Source organism: Myripristis murdjan, chromosome 5 (assembly GCF_902150065.1).
Source record: "Myripristis murdjan chromosome 5, fMyrMur1.1, whole genome shotgun sequence".
Taxonomy (NCBI): domain Eukaryota; kingdom Metazoa; phylum Chordata; class Actinopteri; order Holocentriformes; family Holocentridae; genus Myripristis; species Myripristis murdjan.
The window spans coordinates 7,815,706-7,826,636 of record NC_043984.1 but is presented as its reverse complement, the minus strand read 5'-3'; the positions used below and the strand labels follow the sequence as shown (position 1 = coordinate 7,826,636).

The following is a 10,931-nucleotide window of genomic DNA, read 5'->3' as shown; positions in this document are numbered from 1 at the left end:
CCTGTGATAAATTCCACTTTGAGCAACAATCGTGGCCCCTTTACCACTGGTTTTGTGCATGTCAGGGAAATGCAAGTAGTGAAAGAACAGGGTTTGTTCATTTTTGCCTTAGATGGCATGACAGGAAAGACATGAGCTGACTAAAGTTGAAAGAGGAGCATGAGAATTCTTTTTAATTTCATGTCAATCTCCCCAAAATACAGTGGTGGAAAAAAGTTTTCAGACACCCTTAAAATTTTACACAATCTCAAATATTATCATGAAATATTTGTGGAAAAATCTTTTTTGTGTTTCAAAAGGTGTGGCTGCATTAAACAGATACAAACAAATACAAATTCTATTTTTTTGTTTATTGTTTACAAGAAAAACTAACAAAACTAAATTCTTGACAAATTCTTCTGACCACAGAATCTTCTTCCAGTTCCTGGCTGTCCAGTTCTTGTGTGCCTCGGCCCAACGATGCCGGGCTAGCCTCTGTCTCTCATTGATCAGGGGCTTCTTGATGGCCTTGTAGGACCTTAAGCCATGATCTAAAAGTCGGCCACATACAGTGCGGGTGGAACACTGGACACCAGTTTGGTTTGACCACTGCTGCTGAAGCTCCTGAGATGTCATTCGGCGGTTTTGCCTGCACATGCAGATCAGGATGCGGTCATTTCTTGCTGAAGAAACCCTTGGATACCCAGATCTTGGTTTGTCTTCCAAGCTGTTGGTTCGTCTGTATTTCTGCAGAGAGTATCCAACTGCTGAAGGACTGTATCTGCACTTCCTGGCTATCTGGCGGCAGCTGTACCCTTCCTGGCTGAGAATCTTTATCTTCAGGTGTGTTTCCTGTATTAGGTTCCTTGTTTCAGCCATTTTTGTGTCTGAAGAACTTTCAAATGTGCTGGCTTTATATAGACACGAAGCTTGGCAACAAAAATTGTGTCTTTTAATAAAAAGAACGACCTTCATCACTGGTACCAAAATGACCCAATACTCAAAATTTCTTATGTATTTTTATGGAACCAATCAATTTTAAGTTTTCAATAGCTTTTTTAGGATTTGTTTAGTATTTTGGCTGTGACTGTACTAAAAGAAATTGCACTTGAAGACCTAAGAGTGATTCTTAATGCAATATTTCACAAATGCATGGGGTGTCCGAAAACTTTTTTCCACCACTGTATTTTTGAGATACCAATTTAACATTTGGGCCTGGGGATGGCACTACAGGAAAGCTCATGGGGTTTTAAAAATGACAGGGCTCATTCTTTGGGGAGCATGAATATACTCGCTAAATATCTTGAGAAAGGATTTTAACATGTCCAATCTGAAATTTTGGCCTAAGGGTGGCATTAGAGGAAAGCTGATGGTGACACTAAAACTGACAGGGTTCATTCCCTGGGAAGCATGAGTACATTACATGACATTTCATCCATTACATTTAGAGACAGAATGCTGTATGTTCATTTGTGTCAGATGTTTGGTCTGAAGTTGGCACTAGAGGAAAAGTCATAGGGTTACCACAATCAAGAAGACTCTTCCTTTAGGAAGTATGAATACATAGAGATAATGGACAGAGACAGAGGTAATGGTAAGAAGGCTATCTATCCCTATACAAACTTAGTTTTACTGGTATTATTGTTTTAATCAAGTTAAAACCATATTTTTGATGTTCAAGTGGATTTCTTACTAGTTGATACTGTTTTGATTGTGTGGTTTGTGAATGTTTATTTTTGTATTTTTATTTATATTATTGCACCCAAATCCAAATTCAGCAAGTAGCAAGTAATGGCTTTCTGACCAATAAATTACCCTTCCAAACATTTTTATAAATGCTTTGTATAATTCATATATCATCTTTACAGTTTAGGTTTACCTGAGAGAGATGACAGTGCGCTGGCTGTCTTCAACATCTGAGGCAGCATAAACCCAGGCATCATATGACAGAACCTATTGTGGATGGAGTTATACCAAGAGAACAGACAATAACACAATAACAGACAATAACATAATGTAAAGCCATCCTTAAACTTAATAACACAACACAAAGACCACATGATAAACAATACACATAGAAACCAAAGAACTAAACAGGGAAAATGAGCCAAACAACAATGACGTGGGCTCAGTAAATGTCTGCTGCCCAGAGGCATGCTGGGAAACTCGGGATTTGACTCAGACGTTGGTCAGAAGAGAGACAGAAGCTCTCCACATTTTTTCACCGCTAGATTTCTTTTAATTTGCAGGATGCAGAGTCATTAGAGTGGTTTTCTTAAACCTACAGTATGTACCGTAATTTCCGGACTATTGAGCGCACCTGAATATAAGCCGCACCAACTAAATTTAAAAAGAAAAAAGAATTTGTACATATATAGGCCACACCTCTTTATAAGCCGCAGGTGTCCACGTTGTAACATGAGATATTTACACAGAAAGATGGTACACAGAAAGATTTTTAAAAAATTTTTACTTAAATAAATGCTTTTTTCCGAGGAGCGCCTGTAACACGGCAGTACAGCGACAGTAAATCGGCAGTAACACGGCAGGTTAAAAAAATAACCAGCCTACCAGCCGTAGGCCGTATGCCTACCAGAAAAGTCATTGATCGCTATCTTCATCTTCCTCCTGCGCACTAAAACCACTGAAGTCGTCTTCTTCAGTGTCGGAATTGAATAGCCTCAGAATGACTTCATCACACACTTTCTCAGTCTCTCTTTCATTGTCGCTCTCAATGTCACTTTCGTCTCGAGGTGAATTTGTGCTTGTGCTGTCCTCTTCATCACGCAACTTAAAAGCTGCAACATATGCATTTCTTCGTGTGTTTTCCATGATGAGGGTGTGTGCATCTATGGTGTGCATGATGCGCAAAATGACTGTTCAAAACACAATCAACCTAGCGTCTTCCTCGGCGCATCATCTCTTCCACCTGTCTGTCTTGCTCTTGCGCTTCCTGCTAGAGCGCCCCCTGGAGGCCGTTAGCCCGTAAAAATCTGTAGATTAGCCGCATCGTTGTTTAAGCCGCAGGGTTCAAAGCGTGTGAAAAAAGTAGCGGCTTATAGTCCGGAAATTACGGTAGTTTTAATAAGTAGGAATTTCAGTCAATTTATATTTCTTTGTCATTAAAAATCCAATGATTAAAAAACATAATTAAAACATCACTTCTGATTCTAAGCCACGCCCACTTTTTTCCCAAGTCAGAATCTGAATTATTTTGCCTCAAAACAAATACAAATACAAATACAAATGCAAATAGTGGAGCCTCCACACACCCTTAGTTCCTCAGTGTGTCTCTGAGACTAAATGAAAGGTTTGAATGAATGAATAAGTAGCTGCTATGAAGCTTTGATATATGTTTATATTTTAGCACCTAAAACTCTAATTTTCCTTTGAATATAGCAATATTTTAAATGTTTAAATATTTTAATCTTGTGCAACAATCTCATGTTTATATTATGTATCTGCTGGTTGCAGGACTTCATTGAAGCAGCATCACACTTATATTGAGTAAAATATTCAAAGCCAACATCCCATTGTTTATGACTGCAGCATCACATTGAATAGATAATATCCGGCTATCTTGTGTATCATTTTATATACATTTCACACATACTTGGTGTCTTTAGAAACCTTGAGCTCTCCACTAGAATTATAAATATAGTTCTGTTGGTTTGAACAAACGATTACCCTTTCCCCCCATGTTTTTGAAAGAAAGCAAGTGAATTTGGTTATCTCAACATTTTAATCTCATCACTTTGAATATATTTGTCAGTGTTACATACGGCATTGAAACACAAACCAAAATATCTTTTCATATCAGGGCCCATGGAGCAAAATCACTTCAAATGAGAGTTCGAGGTGTATTCAAAGTCAACTTGGGTGTCCAGAACATGAAAAAGCTTGAAAGCCCTGAGGCTAAGGGACTGAAAAAGATAGCTAATGTGAAGTGCTGGTGTTTTGAAAATTACTTTTGAAAAAAACTTCTATATCATAGACTATTGAAGGATGCCTATTTTGTGTTCACTTTACACAGCAGATACTTTTTCAAGTATCTCCGGAAAGTCTTGTCTCTTAGGCCATAGATGATTGGACTAATGGATCGTGGCAGGATGATTATTGTAATATAGCACGCAAAGAGGGAATCTGCATGATGTTCAGGGAACCAGTACTTCAGAGCACTTTTTATCAGGGGGTCTACATATATAGCCATACACAGCAGCAGCTGAAACCCATGGAGGAGGATAGTGTTCCTGGCCTTCTTAGCATTTTTGCAAGCACCCTTGGCAGTGAACAGGATCCTGGCATATGTGCAAAGAATAATGAGCCACACTATGACTAGAAGTATTATATAACTGATATTCCTCTTCTTATGAATACTGGGATTCGGAAAGACGGTTTCCCTGAGGCAGAACACTCGGGTGTGAAAAAAGTCCAGGGGTTCTGTGGCCAGGGTGAAGAGGAGATCGGGCAGGACAGACAATATGGTCATCACCCAGATTAGACCGATCAGTATGTGCGTTTTTTTGACTGTACAGATCTGTGTGTGACGGAGGGGGAAGGAAACAGCAATGTAGCACTCTACTGCCATGCAGGCCAGGTTCAGCGGTGTGTTTTCAGTAGTGCAAACAGCAAGCAGGATGAGGATGCCACACAGGGAGGCACTTATTGTGTGGAGAGTATAGCTGATGAGGAACAGCAGGATGGTCATGGTCAGTTGGATCATATCATTGACCACTAGGTGAATGAAAAGGATGTAGCGAGGATTCATGTAGAAGATCTGGAGAAAGTCAACAAGGAACAGCGAGGAGGAGTGAGATGGAAGAAGGCGGTGAGAGTGCAGGGAAAATGTGACATTTTAAAATTTGAAGAGAGAAGAAAGTAGAGTGAGCAGAGCAGAGTTCATGGGAGGAGGGAGGAGGGCAAAACTAGACAAGAAAGCCGTTTATAATTGGGGGAATGTGTAAAGAAGATGGGGGTTCCCTCAAAAAATGATCAGTACAGTCACACCAGGATTTCTGCAGCTCAAAATGAAATAAATGATTTTTTCAGGGCCTTATTTTTTTCTGGAATGATTGCATATCACAAGTAAGTAGGAAAAAAGAACATCTTAAAAAGCTGACCAAAATCTCTTTCATTAAAGAGAGAAAAGGGGAAAAAACATGATAATTTCTCTTACAGTACACACACACACACACACACACACACACACACATTTTTGGAAATATTGCAGAAACAGGACATAATTGCAAATTATTGCAGGGACTGGTTGAATTTCACATAAGTCTTGTGATCACAAAATCCAGGAGGGACTGCTTTAAGAACACTGGTGTTTTTTGTTTTGTTTTGTTTTCCAAACATAGAATTTCCTTTGCATTAGAAAAATCTTGTTTCATATAGAATTGGAAATTCTACACATAAACAGCCGTTATTTAAATCTGCAGGGGCATGAAGGCATGAGCCTCAAGATATGGTGCCTTTTATTTATTTATTTATTTATTTATTTATATTTATTTATTTATTTCATCTATAAAATCTAACTTTTGATCACACCCAAAGCAGTGTCCTCAGTCTGACCAACAGGCATGAAGAAATCTTTTTTTTTTTTAAACAACATATACATATATGTATGAAGAGGAATTATCAAACCTGATGCCTGCGAAAGGTGTGAATGAGGTTGACGTTGATGTAGTTGATGGAGATGCTGAGAGCCACAACAACCACATTTTTGGTCACGGCTTTGTCGAAGGAGTCTCGATGGCTTATGACTGTTAAATTGGTAAATGACAGGTTCATCTCTGGAAGGCTGAAGTTGCTGAAGACGAACAAACAAGACAGATTATAATGTTCATCAATTTTCACAAGAAGCATTGAGGCAAAAATTTGATCATTCATCACTGATCATGGGCTTGTTATGAGCTGGGTGAATACCACTTCGCATATGCTTATTTTTCAATTCCATACTGAATTTACACGTATATTAACAACTAATCTAGATGTTAAACCATCTTCATGATATATCATTTGATATATATTTGATATATGTAGCCCTCTGTGCAAGGCCAACTCAGTGAAGAGCATACAGCAGCACTCACCTCAAGTGGAGGATCAGGGCATCAACTTGAAATATAAAAGAAGTAAATCACATATTTTGAGCATACAATTAAAGTGACTGCAGTAATAGACAGAGCATTCTTCATCGTACATTATAAAAGCAATGTGAATTCAAAAGTTAACAAAATCCTTTAAAAAGCAGAGTGGTTAGTTTTAGCTTTTTGCTTAAAGTGTTGTCATGGTTTTCAGATGGAAGACATGTCAGTTTGGAATGAGACTCAGTGTTTGATCCAACAGTTTCAAAACACTGTGCTCAGAACGTGGATGATGAAACTGCTGCATGTTTGATAGTAAAATTGATTAAAACTATGGAGCAAAAAAACACCAGTGTGAGAGCTTATTTGTTGCTCTTTCATCCTCTGCAGATAGACAGTATGCAGCAGCTCACACCTCAGATAATGATGATGATGATGATGATGATGAGTACTTTATTAATCCTTCACAGGAAATTACATTGCATTATCTCAGCAGCAATCTCAGCACGCATTCATACATAAATAAATTAGTTTAAAAAAACAATCTAAAAACATACATGCAGACCCTTAAAAGAAAGGGCTTACGCATTGAAGACCTAGTCCAAGTGTTCATTAAAAAGTTTTATTGCAGCAGGGAGGAAAGACTCAGGTAAGGCAGTGTAAAGACCAGTCTGCTGATAGACAGTATCAGTCATTTCAGTGCAAGCCAGAACTATGATAAGGCAGTGGGAAATCACTGATGAAAAGTTATTTCACTATAATAGCACCAAAGTATTTCATTCAGCTTTATTGTGATATTCTTTTGAGATTATATGAAAGAAACAAAAGTACACTTACCTCATGTGACACTGCAAGACCTGGGTCGTGATATGATGATGTGGCCCTGCCAAAGCCGTGCAATAGCATTTATATGTGATTGGTTTGGCAAATATCTAAGGATACAAGTGTGTGTGTGTGAGTGTGTGTGTGTGTGTGTGTTTGAATATACGGTTGTATGCATATGCATGTGGGGTCACGTGTGTGTGTGTGCACTGTTACAGAGGAGCACATGTATAAACCTACTGAAGTAAAAGTAAAAAGTAGCAGATTTAAAATGTTACTTTTAATCTACTGAGTAATTTTTTAGTTTTCATAAAAGAGCTTTTTAGAGCTTTTCATGCTATAGCATGGAATTCTGGAACATGAAAGTTGGAAACTTATTGGGTTTGGAAACAAAGAACTAAACGCCTAAATAAAAGTAAAATTGCTAACTTTACAAAGTAGTCAAAAAACCAACACGTTCTCACTCCCAATACTCAACAGCCTTTTAATCAACAACCTGACGAATGGTCAGGGTCCCTTAGCGTCACATGCCGACTCATTAGGCACCCGTTTCTCGTCAGTTTTCGACGAGTTGGGTAACCTGACAGACTTACATAGAACTCCCACAACGTGCCACGGGAAGCATTTGGGGCATCAACTAACTCTTTGTTTTCATGGTAACGTGACGTTTTCTGCATCATATAACATGGTAATAGAGTCTGCCCAACCTGCTCTCACAGAAATCCGTGAAATGAGCATGACCTCCTAATAACACATTGCGTGCTCCTTGCACATAACCTTTTTTAATCATAGATTTCTATGGTTTTAATTTGTTGTGTGGTCACCACACAAACAGTGTTCACTGAAAGTCTACGAGGATCCGTGCTGGACACACGGATTCTTGGCTTCAAAGACGTCACGCTGTGGGTGGTGGTTCATAGATCCCGGAAGTGCAAATTTAATCGATATTCTGAAAAATAGTTCTAATTATTAGCCATAACGTTGTAACCATCCAAGGCAGACTTACCACGAGCTATGAGGATGTGTAACGATGGCATGTGCTTCAGCCGAGTCCACAAGTCCCATATAATATCAACTTTATTTGCGATGTCATATCACGGAGAAGCACTACATTACCCATAATCCTAATCAGCGACGTGTCTGATTTGACAACTTTCATCAATAAAGTGCATGAAAGTTGTCAAATCTTCTTAAAAGAAGATTATAATATGCTGATATGTTACGCCATTGAACACAACTCTTTCAGTCAGCGAAACATAGCGGGTGGAAAAACCGTGGAAACACGTCAAAATAGCACTAAAGATTCTTTTTTTTTTTTTACTCGTGATATAAACATAGGCCACATGTTAAGGTTATACTTTTGCTGCTGAAAAACTACCGTTTGTATGTTTTCTAAACCTAATTTCACAACTTATACCCTAACCCGGAAGAGGGGTACCAGAACTACAATCTGCGCGGAGTTGCAACACACAGAGGTGTCCTGCGCCATAGGTTTTGTAGTTCTAATATGTTATGTCTATTATGTGATGTTGTGATCACTAATTTTTCAATCTTCATTATAGTTTTTGGGTGTGAGAAGAACGCCTGTTTGGTCAGATTTTATTTATTTTTTTCTTAAGATAGTGAAATCATGTTTTTCCCTGTTTTGACACTAGTCAGTGGCGCCCCTATTGGTTTGCCATCGGGCATGATAGTAGAGGTCAAGAGCTTTCCAAAAATGTTGACCCCATGTCTGTGCCATTTTTTGTTGCTGCACTGTAAGCCACTGTAAGTGTGCCGTGATGACTGACTGCATTCATACTACATGTATGTGATAAATTTTAAGGGGACAGTTCACCCATTTTGAAAATAAAAAACATGATATTCTTATTATTTATGTAGGACAGTAGTGGTGCTCTCTTCCTCTCATTGTTACTGATTGCTGGATACTGGCTGGATGCTCCAAATGCTAACTGTTAAAGTATGTTCAGCCCAAATGCAAGGAAGGAGGAATATCATATTTTCAAAATGGTTCAACTATTCCTTTAAGATTAGAAAAACGAAATTGTTCTTCCAAAGTGAAATATTGTTCTAACCTAACTGCCTAACACATCAGGCCAGTAAAAGCCACCATACGTTACATAATCTGCTCACTATGAATTCACATGCTTTCCCAGGGCAACTTTTTCAAAACTTATATTTGACTCCAGTGTCTTGACACAAGTTACCCTTTGTATGGCCTTTCCTCTCAAGGCTAACAGCATAAAATCATCTTTCAGTTGGTTGTAGTTGCCAAGTGGGAGTTATGAAATGCATCGCTAAAATCAACTTCCCTCTAATGCTCCAGGTAAGCTTTTTGGCCTGCTCTGCATGTTTATGCAGCCAAAGCCAATATGAATATAGGTTAGAGCTCAGGCTGGGGTACCGTATGACATTATGCACTTAAAGTGTGTGTTTGTGTGTGTTGGTGATGTTGGACATTAAGTGTGGTGGAGGAAGCCAAGTAAGCCAGAGGTCAGACCACATGCCAGAGGAGAGAAGAGCAGAGGGGGTGAAGAAAAGCAGCATGATTGGGAAGGAGAAGGAGATGAGGATGGCATGGAGGACAGGGGATGAAAGTAGATGAGAAAGGAGAAGCATTAAAGGGCACAAAGTTGGCCAAGCAGGCACTAGGTCCCAGGACATAAACATGCATCTTGTTCTACTCAAAAATGATATTAAAAACAACCTGTTTGCTTTGTAAGCTAGGTTTCGATGTTATAAGATACATCAATTAACCAATGAATTCCAAACACTTTGGTGTAATTTTTATATCAAAATCCTTTTATTGTACTGGAAAACAGTGTGTTTTAGTGGCAGCCTAATGTCATACCAGAAGTGTGCTGTTTCAACAGGAAATACATCATAAAAATGCTATTTCGACTTTTTAAAAAATCCATGAATAAAATTCATGAGCTGAGGCTGTTTTGAGAATTCAAAAGCTCCAAGGGTCAGTGATTTGGGTTGTTGTTGAGGTCTGCCAGAAATGGACAGTGGGCCATCTGTTGTTTTGCTTTTCTTTTTTCTTTCTCTCTTAGGCCAAGAGTTTAGGCCAAGTACCTTATGCATGGGCCCCATTGTAACTGAACTCAAGTAGTGCCAAAATAAAGTTGACCACCTATGATAAACAGAATAAGGATTTCAAAGCACTTGAAAGCATGAAGGATCATTCCATGTCACTGTTTCAGTCCACTCAGCCACTAAGGGGTTAACACAAACAATCACAAAAGCCCTATGAGTGATCACTGTCTTTGTTCTCATGGTGAAGCATTGGTGTCCTGGCAGATTATCTTGCCCTTCGCCCAAGAGCAGTCACTGACACTGAATAATTTAAGAGCATGAAAATGATATGGATCATACACCAAACCATCTCAGATCTTGGATCCCAGCCTCCGTAGCAAGATTGAATGGGTAATGCTGAGTTCCTGAGAAAGCTTTTCCCATTACTGTGCACGGGAACAACAACAAATGACTTTTCTTGTGAAAGAATAGGGTCACATCTCTAAAATGCACAGTAGTCCCAAAGCAAAAAGAGACACAACAATTTTTTTGAGCTATTGTGGACTGGTGGCCTGCATGCTCCAGGCCACCGTGACCCTGATTAGGAATAGCCAGTATGAAATGGATATGGATGGATGGATAGTAGCATTTGGGCTTGCACTCTGCTGTGTACTGAACAAAAAGGAATTCCATGGCATTCTTTTAGCAAACACAAAACATATTTAAAAAGCATATTTGTCATGGCTAGCCCAACATTTATTTAATGTATCAAAATTTATTAAAAACAACTCTAAAACAACCCCTCATTTGTCAGTGCAACATGTTGCTCAAGCAGTTTGGTGTGCACAGCGTGGCCAAGTCACTGTGGACTGGCCATTAAATAAAGGCTTTTTAAAATTTTCCGAGTTCATTTGACTGAGTGCCTTGGAACATCATCCTTATTCATTTAAGTCCCACATCAGAGTGGCCCTTCAGCAACTGCCTCCACAAAACCCAATGGCACTCTCTGTCCTCTCTTCTCTGAGT

General features: G+C 39.0%; 1 protein-coding gene across 1 annotated transcript; it reads right to left on the bottom strand.

Annotated features, from left to right (window-relative positions):
* Positions 1–3,988: 3,988 nt before the first annotated feature.
* LOC115359180 (odorant receptor 131-2-like) lies at positions 3,989–5,772 on the bottom strand. The gene is made up of 2 exons (XM_030051527.1): positions 5,626–5,772; positions 3,989–4,756 (listed from the first exon to the last, which is right to left on the bottom strand). The coding sequence occupies exons 1-2, from the start codon at positions 5,770–5,772 to the stop codon at positions 3,989–3,991; spliced, it is 915 nt and encodes a 304-aa protein (XP_029907387.1).
* Positions 5,773–10,931: the final 5,159 nt, after the last annotated feature.